We start from the raw sequence: 14,161 nt of genomic DNA, 5'->3' as shown, positions 1-14,161 counted from the left end.
CCTTGCACCAGGTAGTTTGTTTTCACGTTCTATGGTTGTCTGTTCGGTGCAGCGACGTGCCCCCTGTGTATCTTAAAGCTTCCCCATTACCCTGGCAGCTATCCTGGCCACCCTGCTGTCCTGCTCCCCTAAACCCCTTATTGTCTCTTTTGAAGCATTTGACCTTGGGATGCTGGCCCCCACACCCAGCACAGATATGTTGGAATCGACAATTGTCGAATCTGCACTTTGCGTCGTTAAAGCCCCAACACACCTGCTTATTGGAAGCCGACCCTTCCCCGCTGCGCGAGCCTGAAAACCCCGCGCCAGGAGCCCTTGGGGCTGTAAGCCCCGCGAAAGGACGACCCCTCTCTCCCTGCCATGTGCTCCAAATATAGATCGACGTCTTTGCAATTCCAGGTTACCACTCCCTTATTAGCCGCCATACTCCGTCTAAAATCCTCGTCGTAACCCCACCAGTGCATACCCCCGTGCTTTTGAAACACTCTCCTGATTGTGTCCTGGTACTTAAATAATGCGGAGCATAACTGTGGCTCCTTCTCTCCCGCTACGCCCGCCAATATTCCGAAAGCCTGTGACCAATTGGTAAAAGTGCGCGGGAACAACCGTTTTTCGACGTCCTCTTTCTTCGCCTCCCCTTTCTTATCTGCTTTAGCTACTGCCTCGTTATACCCCGGAAGTAGCGACAATATATCAACGTAATCTCCCGCCCAAATAGCTGCTTTTACCTCTGATGATAAATGTGACCCCAGTGATCGCGAAACTGCGGTGTACGAGTCTCCATACGCCGCGTCCGGCAACCGTTTAGCTGTTGCCCCAGTCCCAGCCTGTGTGGTTTCGGCCCCACTCCCCCCTTGGCCTGACAATGTGTTTGTGGCGGAACCTGCTCCTACTACTCCAACCGCCGCCACCTGGCCCTTCCCTTGCTCCTGCGCGGGCCCTGCTGTGGTTACTGCCGCTTCCTGGCTGACTGGTGGCGCGGTGCTATCTACGCCCCCCTTGGGGCCTTCGCTCCCTCCAGCCACCAGCACCGGGCCCTGAGTTGCTGCTACTGATGCTGCCCCGGCCCCACTGATGCTCCCTTGCGCTTCGCTTGACTTGCCTAAGCCTGCTGCCAATAACGCCACCTGGACACCCTTTACTACTGCATTTACCAATCTCGCCTCTGCATCGTTCGAACCCCCCCCCCGCGTCCGACAATGGCGGCGCTGGAGAACTGGCGTGCCTGGCGAGGTACCGACTTCCCTGTTTTCATCTGCCTTTTTGGGTTTACCCTGCGACGCCCTTGTCCCCGGCGGCGATGTGAACCGCCTGTAGGGACCCACCCCCGGACGCGCTCTCTTCTCCCCTTCCTTTGACGATCTGATGGGACGGCTGGCACGCTTACGGGTCGAGGACAATGTACCAGCGCCATGAGGCGAGGTCGATCGTGTCCCGACAGCTCCTTCTTTTCCTGTAAAAGAAGACGAGATTGCCTCCCCCGAAGGTTTGTCAATTATTATTAGTAACCTCGCCTCCCTCCCCTAATTCCTTGAGGCAACCCAAGCTCTGGCGGGTAACTAACTGGAGCCTGCCCCCCGTTGGTTGGTGCCGTCCACCACCCTGGCTCGCCTGCTGTTCAGACTGCAGCCGGACCATTTTTTTTTTTTTATATATACGTGTGGCCGCCCACACCCAAGCAGTCCCTGCCAACAGGCTGCATCCCCCTTTTTTCGCAGGCTCCACCCCGCCAGGCTGGCTTCCCTTACGGACGCTGACGTACCCTTCTGTAACGTTGCTGCGTGTCGTGCTCCACCGGTAGGACCTCCTTCGTCACTTGAGAACGGCCATGCCTCGGCGCACGTGGCCTCAGGGCCACCTTGCGTGCTCTCACGCCCGCTAGCCCCTGCTTCCCGTACCAGTGCTTCCAGCTGCCGTTGAAACCATCCCTTCTCGTGTTTATGTGCCTCCGCGAGAAGCTGCATGGTACTGGTCTCTAGTTCCATCCTTGCTACTTTTGTATGTGTGTTATTAGCGTAGTGTATCACCTGGCCCTAATGCACTACCTTGTTAAACGCTAACTCTGCTTCTGGCCCTAATGCTACCTCTCGCCCCCAATCTGTCCGATATACCCGGAGGCCTCTGACTTGTTGCCCGACCGCTTCCACAACTGCAATAAGATAAAATGCAAGTTAATGAATGTCCTGCTTTCCATATAATTATATATTTTATATATATATATAAAAAAAATTTTGCATGCCCATCCGCACCACTGACTGTTAGCGGTCACGCCCGAATGTGCCCTTCAACCCCCGGTATCCCACCATGTCTTAAAATGTGCCACGCCACCTGCCACATCAGCCATGATGCGTCCTTGGCGTGCCTCGCCTACGCCCCCACCCCCTTCCGTTACCGCAACCACACGCTTGCTTTTTTTTTTTTTTTTTTTGGAAGGGGGAATTGCGTGGTCTGTGGGCAGCTACGTGCTACGTGGCCTGCCTCAACCTCTGTCCCCTTACCCATCCTTAACGCATCTAACTATGAACCCTTAACCGCGCATGACTGTTCGGGCGTACCGAATAAGTAACTGCATCTACGCACCTTATCATCGCCTGCCACGTTACTATTCATCGCCTGCCTCTGCAGTCTATACCAGTTATAATGCTTATAAACGCCTACGCCCCTTGTCCCCGTACATGATTTGTAGCATTAATGGACCATGAAATACCGCATGAGGAACTGTTTAATATTGACCCCATGACGACATGATTGTGAACTGTTTTACATTGCTTGTACCTTATATAATAGTGTGTCTAATACCTCTCTGGCCGTATAACAGTGACATACTATAGATAACGCCTGGTGGCTTTTAATAACCAACTGAATTAGCACCTTCTGACTCCCCATGCTTGCCACCTTCTCTGGCCCGTGAATTTTGCTGACCAATATATGACACATATTTACTCATAACACATGTTGAACTAACCACTTGCATACCATATACCTGAGGTAATAACAATGCATAATGCCTCTGAACCCCATCCACCAATAATTTTATTGGCAACCCCTCAAACCCCCCACGCACAAGTGCTTAAAGGAGGCGGGGGGAGGGGCCTGTACATGCCCCCCTCACGACCAAAGGCATGCATACTTCTGTCCCCAAACACAAACAATCTTTATTGGCAACCCAGCACTGCACAAGTCATTGACGGAGGAGGGGGAGGGTGGGGCCGAAACCCGAAACCCGAAACAAAGCATCTGACCCCAAACACAAACAATCTTTATTGCTGGTCATTAAATGAGAGGGGGGGCAGCTGCCACGTGCTCGCCCCCCCTCCCCCCAAGGTATCAGCCTTTTCCCCCAGCGTCGCGCTGTACATTTCTTGTGCCCCTCGCTGTGCCCATTGGACCACCATGTTTCCCCCGCCCCCCCCCCCTCATGGGGGGGGGGACCGCGCGACTAAAGGTTGATTGCTGCCCAGGGGGACAGCTGCCCGAACTCTCGCGGGAACACCACGTGAGCCCCCCAGGGAGGAGGATGCCTCCTCCCCAGTCCCCTCGCCGCCATTTTATGCAGCGCGGCCCTCGTGGGGCCAGCGCATGCTACTGGCCGACTAAGCCTAAATGGTGATTGCTGCCCATGGGGACAGCTGCCCGAACTTTCATGGGAGCACCGCGTGAGCCCCAAGGAAGAGGATGCCTCGCCCCCTCCCCCCTCGCCGCCATTTTACGCAGCGCGGCCCTCGTGGAGCCAGCGCATGCTACCGGGGGGAGTCCCAGGGACCGAGGTGGCCTGAGGCGTCGCCCGACCCATGCAACGAAAAAGGGGGGGCCGTCTTCCGCCTCCCCGCCGAGGCGCCGCATGCACCCGCCGACCCCCCCCCCCCCCCCACCTGGAAGGACCGGCGGACGGCCGCCCACCAGGCACGCGAGCCGCAACCTCCACATACCAGGACCCCGCGTGCTGCACACCCCCCCTGACACTGCGCCCGGCCGGGATCCCTCCCTAGCCCCGTTGCGGCCTACTACTTCCACCTAAGGTGGAGCCGCGCGGGTAAGCTGGGATCCCTCCTATCCCTCCTATCCCTCCTATCCCTCCTATCCCTCCTATCCCTCCTATCCCTCCTATCCCTCCTATCCCTCCTATCCCTCCTATCCCTCCTATCCCTCCTATCCCTCCTATCCCTCCTATCCCTCCGCCATGCACCTCCCCCACATGGATCGCTCCATGCGCTACGGAGTCCCTCTCCTCCCTGCCTCCCCCTCACCGCCGATTCAAAACGCGGCTATGCGGGAGGGGGGGGGGAGCGGGAATTGACCCCCGCTTTTGGGGCCTTGCCTTACCTTACCAGCAGGAGAGGAGAGGGACGTCCGATTATGTTGCGAGCCAGGAGCAAGTGACCGAAGCTCGCTCCTGGCCGCAGGTACACCCCCCCCTCCTGGCCCCTCCCCCGGCTTGCCCCTGGCCACTCCTGTGGCCCGCCTGGTTCGGGGAGGCCGCGCCCCCCGGTCACTGGCTGCCGCCCAAATGGGCTGGCCCGCTTTATTACTGTTAACACAGCATTCCATTAGATATAAACACCCTTTTTTTCTTTATATTACCTACTAGCTGAGAGACCGGGCGTTGCCCGGAGTACAATTTCCCGCACCCCCCCTCTCTCCACTCCCCCTGTCTGTTTCTCCGCTCCCCCTCTCTGTTTGTGTCCCCCCCCTGTGCAGCTCCGTTCCCCCCCCTACAGTGTTCCACACACACAGACACAGATACACATTGTGTGTCCCCCCTCACACACACACACACACTGTCCCCCCCCCCCCCCACACACACACTGTCCCATTCCCCCACACATACACACACTGTCCCGGCCCCCCACACACACTGTCCCGTCCCCCCACACACACTGTCCCGTCCCCCCACACACACTGTCCCGTCCCCCCACACATACACACACTGTCCCGTCCCCCCACACACACTGTCCCGTCCCCCCACACACACTGTCCCGTCCCCCCACACACACTGTCCCGTCCCCCCGCACACACTGTCCCGTCCCCCCGCACACACTGTCCCGTCCCCCCGCACACACTGTCCCGTCCCCCCGCACACACTGTCCCGTCCCCCCGCACACACTGTCCCGTCCCCCCGCACACACTGTCCCGTCCCCCCGCACACACTGTCCCGTCCCCCCGCACACACTGTCCCGTCCCCCCGCACACACTGTCCCGTCCCCCCGCACACACTGTCCCGTCCCCCCGCACACACTGTCCCGTCCCCCCGCACACACTGTCCCGTCCCCCCACACACACATTTCCCCCCCCCACACACACTATCCTGTCCCCCCACACACACATTTCCCCCCCCACACACACTATCCTGTCCCCCCACACACACATTTCCCCCCCACACACACATTTCCCCCCCACACACACACATTCGCCCCCCCACACACACACTGCCCCCCCCCACACACACACACTGTCCCCCCCCCCCACACACACACACTGTGTCCCTCCGTCCCCCCACACACAAAGCCCCCTCTCCTCTGCCAGGACTCACAGCACCGCTCCTCTCTCCCACGCTCCTCTCTCCCGCGCTCCTCCGATTGTTGCGCGCCTAGCCCTTCTCTGCTCTCCCTTCTCCCCGGCCGGGGAGCGCTGCGCACGCGCCCCCTCTCTGCACTTGTGAGCGTGAGCCACTGGGAAGCTTGCAGCAGGGAAGGTGCGGGGCCTGTCCGGCTGAGGGGGGAGAGTGACGGCCACCAGGAGGGGGGGGAGGGGTGTGTGTGTGTGTGTGTGTGTGTGTGTGTGTGTGTGTGTGTGTGGTGGGGGGGGCGGGGGGTGGTTGATATTGGTCAGAGGCGCACGCAGTCACGGTGTGAGGAGTGTGCGTGTGTGTCTCTTCTCCCTGCCTTGCTCTGCCCTGCCTGGCCCGCAGGCCAATGAGCTGTCCAGCAGACATACACACGCAAACATTATTTGAGACTTATATATATATATAGATACAATCTACACTAGTTCTTACATTTATTTTTATACTCTGATTGCTATTTTATTATTCTGACTGTTTTGTTTTCTTGTTTTGTTATTCTTGTAAGCTATTTTGAGTAATTTTACCAAGAACACACCTGCTTTGTCCTATCATGCAATGGCTTAGAAGCCTGTGTCAGTAGAGGCCATATTTACTAATTGGTGCAAAGCTGTATGGCATCTTATCGCTCATTTATGTTTTTGTCTGATGACCCCATATTCATTGGTATATCTATATCTCCTGACTAGGAATGTTCTCCTTATGCCGCCCACTTATATGATGCTGAAGATCCTTCTACTCCTGTACGAACAATTCCGGGACTCTGTAATGATTACTGCATGGAGGTATGGCACAAGTGCAAGTCTATATTCCGTTATATGACGTCCGATAAAGAATTGTTAGCGTTGGAAACAAACATGGCTAAATTCTGCCGACACTTGGGACTCGAGGACCCTGACTATTGCTTCCCTCATCTTTTAGTGAATCCAAACCTTAACCAAAACCTTGGCTTGGTGACAGCTGACTCAGAGGGCTGTCTTCAGTTATGTCTTGAAGAGGTAGCTAACAGTCTGCAGAACCCTGTTGCCATGGTTCATGCAAATGATGGAACTCACAGATTCTTTGTTGCAGAACAAGTTGGCTTAGTATGGACCTACCTCCACAACCAATCCAGACTGGAAAAACCATTTCTGAACATCTCAGAAGCAGTGCTGACCTCACCCTGGGAAGGAGATGAACGAGGTTTTCTTGGAATTGTTTTGCACCCAAAGTTCAAACATAACGGCAAAGTCTATGTTTACTATTCGGTGGAAATTGGCTTTGATGAAATAATTAGAATCAGTGAGTTCAGAATTTCCTCTTTTGACATGAATACAGTCAACCACAGCTCAGAAAGGTAATGCTTCCTATTGACTTAAGGCTTCTGTCACGAATGGCACACCTGTGAGCATGGAACTTGGGTATGTGACAAGGATTAATACACACAGCTATCTATCTGATTTATTAATTTCCCCGCAGGACCTCACAAATGAGTAATATCTCCCCTCAATCTCACAAATACAACCTTAAATCACTGTCACCACCAAAAATGATTCCAGGCATTAACTGCAGAGTTTTTGTTCTCTGTTTACTAAGAAAAATATGCAATTAACACACAAAAATCTGTTGTAGCAAAATGCAGGTACTCTCTTCAAAAACATACAATTAGGGCCCAAAGACAATGCTTATTCAATTGTATATTTTATATGCAAAAGTAGTACAGGCATACCCCGCATTAACGTACGCAATGGGACTGGAGCATGTATGTAAAGCGAAAATGAACTTAAAGTGAAGCACTGCCTTTTTTCCCACGTATTGATGCATGTACTGTACGGCAATCATCATATACGTGTATAACTGATGTAAATAACGCATTTGTAACAGGCTCTATAGTCTCCCCGCTTGCGCACAGCTTCGGTACAGGTAGGGAGCTGGTATTGCTGTTCAGGACGTGCTGGCAGGCGCATGCGTGAGCTGCTGTTTGCCTATTGGGCGATATGTCCTTACTCACGAGTGTATTTAAAGTGAGTGTCCTTAAACTGGGGTATGCCTGTACAGTGCTTAGTTGCAGAAAAAAGATTGTTACAACAAACATACAGTACAATATACGCAGACAGTTCAATAAAATAACAGGTTAAAACAAGAAAATCTAAAATATGTTACCACATAACAATATTAGATTCAATCAAAAAGGGCTTGAAAATACCCTCTATGTTTAGTTCTAATTTCATATCCCAAATGCATGGGTTCATCATAAATCGCCTTGTATTGAAAACGGAATAAGCCCCCCTTCTGGAGTGTGTCCTTAAAATGCAACTTGTCACTCCAATGAACTTGTGTTCCAGATGATTAACACAAAGAAAAAGACAGTTACACCTTGGGTAAAAAGCTAATTTATTAAAACAACATAAATGAAGGGTTCCAGAAGACTGGAAAATCGCCAGGTCCAGATATTGTAAAATTGGGACCCTACTCACAAGATGTCAAATTGTAACAGGCAATGGAGATAAACGATGTGCTGCTCGTCCACTGCAGTGGTAACCTAAAGCGCCTTCCTGTGATTCCCCTGCCTCTGATGGATGCAGCGTCACTATGAGGTGGGACCTCCAGGCGGATGTCCCGTAACTGGAAGGCGGGACTTCCTGGAACAGCATTTTTTTCAACTGTAAGCCTGGATCAACTACACGTCTTCCTTCACCAACAGGCGCTTTGGTTACCACTGCAGTGGACGAGCAGCACGGCGTTTATCTCCATTGCCTGTTACAATTTGACATCTTGTGAGTAGGGTCCCAATTTTACAATATCTGGACCTGGCGATTTTCCAGTCTTCTGGAACCCTTCATTTACGTTGTTTTAATAAATTAGCTTTTTACCCAAGGTGTAACCCACAAACCTCTCAACACATCAATAACCAGATGATAATTTCTGGAAGGTTTTGAGTGTGGTGTAAAATTATTGTGTGAGTTGGTATTGTTGTAAATCATATTTCATATTCTAATGCAAAGTATAATTGTTATGATGGTCAGGGATGGATATCTTTATTAAAACCTATTTCAGAGATGGTGTACAGCTAGAAAAATTGCCAAAGTAATTGTGAAGTCTCAAAAGCAGATATTCAACAAAAATCATACAGCCTCAGCTGTAGTGGACTATCATGGATTTGGTGTGACAAATAATGTAAATTCTAATATCCTGAGCTTATGGTAAATATCCTATGCTAAAAATTGGTGAATAAATTCCTACCATATATACAGGTTCCTATAATACTGTAGATATACTCAGCCTATTAGTACAGTGTTAGACTTCTTTAATATATATATATAAGATTTACCACATATTATACTATTGTACTTCAATATATATCAGAGATTGTAATGATGCATAGTTGTTTCCCCATAGTGGGGGTCTCATAGGGTATTGACGTCAGCGCGACTGGGACATAGGTCTCAGCCGCGGTATGCATACACCAGCTAGAGTCGACTTCATAACTTTGCAAATAGCAAACTAAACTGAGATGCGGACCAAAAAGACACAGCGCAAAACGCTCATAGTGAAATACATTTTAGTTAAATAAAAAACTATTAAAAGGTGAGTATTCTGCGTACATCAAATTAGATCAAATAGGGCATATCATGTGACAAGACATGAATTACCGAACACCAGGCTGGTAGTTGGTCCGTCGGTTGTCTCATACAGGTAGGTTGGCCTCTCTCACAAAGGCATGATCGATCCTCCTGGTCATCAGCGTCAGATCGGATGTTCCGTCTAAGGCTTTGGTGTAGGATAACACTCAAAAAGCAGGATCCCAGGTTTCCGGTATGAAGGAGTCCCAAATAGTCCTGTATTACCAGAGAATACTTTCCCCTCGCCACAAATCACAAGGTCAGGCAAAGTCCATAAGCGGTTAAACCGCAGAGGTAATCGAAAGAGGGGTAATACCAGTACTGCAATATTATACCGTTAAGACCTCCGAGCATACACTGGTTTAGTAAAGGCTGCCATGCGTGACGACACTTAGGGTGCCGTATATGCGCCCGAAATAGGGAAAAGAGGTATATCCGGCAGTAGATTAAATCAACACAGTGCTATTGCTATAGATAATCAGAGAAAGTAGCAAGTTATACTCGAAACATACTACGCGTTTCGTAGCAGCAAGGTGTCACGGTTGTGCTTGCCACAAGCCAGGACCGGACCGCGGGGCTGAGGCGGGGTTGTATAATCACCGTCCTTAGACTGCGCAGACTGGTCTGGAGTGCGCAGTTCGTAGTCGTACATAGCAGGGTCAGGATTGGAAAAGGCAGCATCGTCGTTATTCAAACAGGAGTTCGGCAACAGGTAGACAGGAGTACCCTGCTTCAGCTTAGGAGCATGAGTGCGGGGGTGGCCTCTGTGCGAGGAGCGGCCTCGGCCCATGACGCCGGTCTCAGCAGGGGAAGACAGCAGGCTGGCCAAGTACACCGCAGGGCAGCGTCGGGGAAAACCAACGCTTCAGCACCGATGACCAAAGCAGACCTGTGTATGGAGAAACGCAGCAGGCCTCAGGATACTCAGGAAGTCAGGCCTCTGCATAGAAGCATAGCAGCAGGCCTCAGGATACTCAGGAACTACTAACAAAAACCAGAGAAGTTCGTGCACAAGGAGACAAGCCTAGGGCTTGTTGCAGAACACGAAACGTCCAGGAAGGAATTATGCTCGGCACTGATTCAGAGCCAAAGCCCAACATATAAAGGGCGGAGATCCAATCACAGGGAGAGGATATGTGAGTTTTCCTCCAATGATGGAGCACAGGGCAGAAGCTGCAATGACAGGCAGCACATGTGCCATTGATTGCCAGAGGAAGCCTTTGTAACTGCAGAGTTCTGCAAGGCTGGAGTCAAAGGCAGGAGCGGATTCCTTACACAAGGCCACTTCATCAGGGACACTGAATACTATTGTACTTCAATATATATCAGAGATTGTAATGATGCATAGTTGTTTCCCCATAGTGGTGGGCTCATAGGGTGATAGGGTGATGACGTCAGCGTGACTGAGACATAGGTCTCAGCCGCGGTATGCATACACCAGCTAGAATCTCCTTCATAACTTTGCAAATAGCAAGCTAAACTAAGATGCAGACCCACTGAGGTAACCACTAGTGATAGACAGAGCACAATATATCCATGCTAACTACACCTGGTTCCACAAGCCTAGTACAGTACTGTATTATCAGGGGTTGGGATACCATATAGGTTAATACATCACAAACGCATTTATCATTAGTATCAAAGTATCTGGACGCTCATCCTCCTTCTCTTACTGTGCACCTCAAAACTGGAATAATCTACCGGAGACTCACAGACACCACCAGTCTAAGTTCTTTCAAAACTAAATCTGTCTCACATTTTAATCTGGTCTGTAACTGTTACATATGCCTATAATATATATTATTTTTAACTATACATGCAATATCTTGTATATAATGTATACTCTGTTCACTTATGTAACTATGTACTTGTAACCATGTATTATTTGTCATCATACTGTAACTATGCCCAGGACATACTTGAAAACAAGAGGTAACTCTCAATGTATTACTTCCTGGTAACACATTTTTATAAATAAATAAATTAACTTGTAGGCAATATTGATTGCCTTTGTGGAATAGTCCAACTTATCCAAAGCAATCACCTCTCTTATACAGTACACCTTTTTGAAGTTAAACTTCTTAGCTTGTGCTGGCTCATTGGAAAATCTCATAGGGTAAAATGGGTTTAGTTGTGACTGCCTATGAAACGTAAGTAGCATACTGCGCATGTGCAGACTGGGGCAGCAGAAGGGGGCACAAGTTCTCTGCACAGACCTCAGACTCTCGCTCTCCTCTACGGTCCTGAGAAGGGGGAGAGCAGGGCAGCTGCTGCCAGGGGGCTGGGTATGTATGTATGTATCTATCTATCTATGTATGTCTGTCCCAGAATATTAGGCAGCTGTCTGTCCATTCCACAGTTTCACATTTGCTGATTACTGTGGGATAGAAACTCCAGGCCAGAGTTTCCAGTGGTTCTGGTTTTCACTCACCTGCGCTCCTAATTGAGAAAGAGGAATATATTGCAGTTTGGCTGCTTCAGTCTCTCTCTTAGAGCCTGGTGGCTGGGAGGACGCTGCTCCACTGGATCCAGTTCGGGGTAGATGCCACCCCTCCCCCCCACGTGTTGCAGCATCTGAGGATCTATTGGGACGCTCTCACTATCTGACAGTTAAGGACTCAATGTTATCTCTGTGTGTTATTTATAGTTGGTAACTCGCTTACCCAGCCAACATTGCAGATAGTAATATGCCTGTGAGTTAGACCAGTGGTGCGCAAAGTGGGGGATGCTGGATTTGTTTGCGGGGACGCAAGCGGTTGCAGAGGCCCCACGCTCTTCCCCGAGGGCATTTAAATTAAATTCCGGGGCATCGCGTGAGGCCTCTGCAACTCACTTACCGGGATTCTGCAGAGCTACTAAGACGCGTTGCCATGGCAGCACGGTGTCAAAAGACGCCGCGGTGTCATTCGGAGTGACGTCACACGCCCATCTTCATGGCAACGGTGTCACGTCATTTGAGGCCGACAAACAAGGGGAGGGGGGCGTGAAAGCAAGGGGAGCAGGCATTGGGACGCAGCTCAAACAGTTTGTGCACCCCTGAGTTAGACTGCTGACAGGAGTAGATGTTTATTTTTATGATTTCGTTTGTTCTTAAAGTGACAGTGTTTAGTGTCACTACTGGAGAAATAAACCGCTGAAGGTTGAGGGCTGAGTGCCCCTTGTGTGCATACTCGTGTTTGTCCCCAGTTTCTACAAATTAAACCCTAGAAGACTGTGTCGTGAAGATCCTGGGCAAACGGCGTCGCTACATAAAGGTGTGTATGTGTGTAGTGCACTTTCCCCCACCCCCTGGGAGATATGACAACTACGGGGTGTGTGTGGTGCATTACCTGTGCCTCACAGGAGGCCTGAACCTCCGCTGCTTGGAGCCTCGGGTGTACCTGATCCGACAGCGCCTCCACCTGCGCGGGATCCTAACAATGTGGGATTATCCCTGTGCAGGCCCATATATGAACAATACACACTGATATAGTGAAACAATCATAAACAATAATAACACTACCGCAACACCAGGCCTTGCAGGGCCGCAACGCCTCACGTGCCTTCCCAACACCGTGTCCACACCCCTTTTGGGTTTACCCCCAATGTACTGAGGTGCCCCATGGCACCTAACCACCCTTGTGTCCACAATAAGCCACCCGCCCAAGTGTGTGAGACAGCGCTGCCCCATTAAATTGAAGAGGTGAGTTGGTGCACTTTGTTGAGGAGGGTACCTGCCGGGTGGTCCCTCACCCGGGCACCCAGATGAAGAAGATGGGATCCACGGGTCCGGCGATGTTATCCGTGAAACCTCTGCCTCTGTTGGGTGGGTCCCGCGTGGATTGTACCAGCTTTAATAGTCTTGTAGTGGTAGCAGGTATTTTGTTAAACCCTTTGGCCAAAGCATTTGTAAGCCTGCATGAAACGTCATAGGGGTAGGTTTAATGGCTAATCTGCTTTACATAGCAGTTACTGAGCCCCTACCAATTTTCCAATTAGTGCAGGTATAATACACCCCAGTGTCAGTCTGGACATCACCCTCCATTGAATGGAAGGTGAATGTGTAAGGCTGACATAGAGATATAGGTGTAAGTTTTATTATATTCACACCAGGGAATTTGTGCACCCAGTTTACCTTTATTGCAAAGGTAAGTATGATACTGGCTTTAGCCAGATTTTAATTGCACTACTCACATAAGCTCATGCTTTATTTAACCCCTTCAGGGCTTTTTCACATTTTTCACCAGTCCATGGGACAACTATTACATATATATAGTGTAGGTACCTGCATTAACGGTTATGCCTTGATGTGACATGCAGGCTTACAAATGCTTTGGCCAAAGGGTTTAACAAAATACCCTTTTTCATGAGAATATTATTTTACCTTGGCCTAATTGGTAGGAGCGCAGGAATTGTTCTTTTTGTTTTTCTTTATGTAAGGCCTATCTTTTTACCTGCAGCAAACTTCTATAGGGAGGAGCGCTGTATTATGTACAGTTTCTCAGTGGTAGCTGGTGTCTCGTCTTTGATCACTTGAGGCCAGGATGCAGCCGCGTCCTGGCTGTGTCCCTCGCTCTAATGCTACAGGGGCAGTGTCCCTATCTATGGGCCTGTCCCTGCAGAAATCACAAGCTGAGTGTAGTCGGGGCCTAGGTGGGGTCTAATAGGGAGTATCTGGTCTAGAGCAGGTGCCACAGAAATCCTGCACACTCAACCAACCCCTTCCTTATCCCAGCTCCAACTGGCATGGCTTCTCTAGCACGCCAAATGTATCTTCTTCAGCAGGGGAATCGTTGCAGCCCTATTGGCTGTTGTGCCTCACATGATCCTGCAGCCCCAGTGGCTGCTGGGGGTTGTAGTCCTCTTAGGAGCCCTTCCCTGCACTGGCTTCCGCTTGCGCTACCTTCGGCGCATGCTTACCATCTCGCCCATGAGCGAGAAGCAACGAGATTGCCACCGGATTGGTGAGATGATACTACGCATGCACGACCTATTGCGCAACTCCAATTTGTCGGCGCCC

General features: G+C 50.6%; 1 protein-coding gene across 3 annotated transcripts in view; it reads left to right on the top strand.

Moving 5' to 3' along the window:
* Positions 1-14,161, top strand: part of HHIPL1 (HHIP like 1) — a 116,403-nt gene that overhangs the window by 42,513 nt on the left and 59,729 nt on the right. For all 3 annotated transcript variants that reach the window (XM_075614391.1, XM_075614390.1, XM_075614392.1), the window contains one exon: positions 6,250-6,896. In XM_075614391.1, the coding sequence (XP_075470506.1) occupies positions 6,250-6,896 (647 nt within the window). The remainder of the gene's footprint in view (positions 1-6,249; positions 6,897-14,161) is intronic.

The sequence above is a fragment of the Ascaphus truei genome, chromosome 9 (assembly GCF_040206685.1).
Source record: "Ascaphus truei isolate aAscTru1 chromosome 9, aAscTru1.hap1, whole genome shotgun sequence".
NCBI lineage: Eukaryota > Metazoa > Chordata > Amphibia > Anura > Ascaphidae > Ascaphus > Ascaphus truei.
This window is presented reverse-complemented; position numbering and strand designations above follow the sequence as displayed.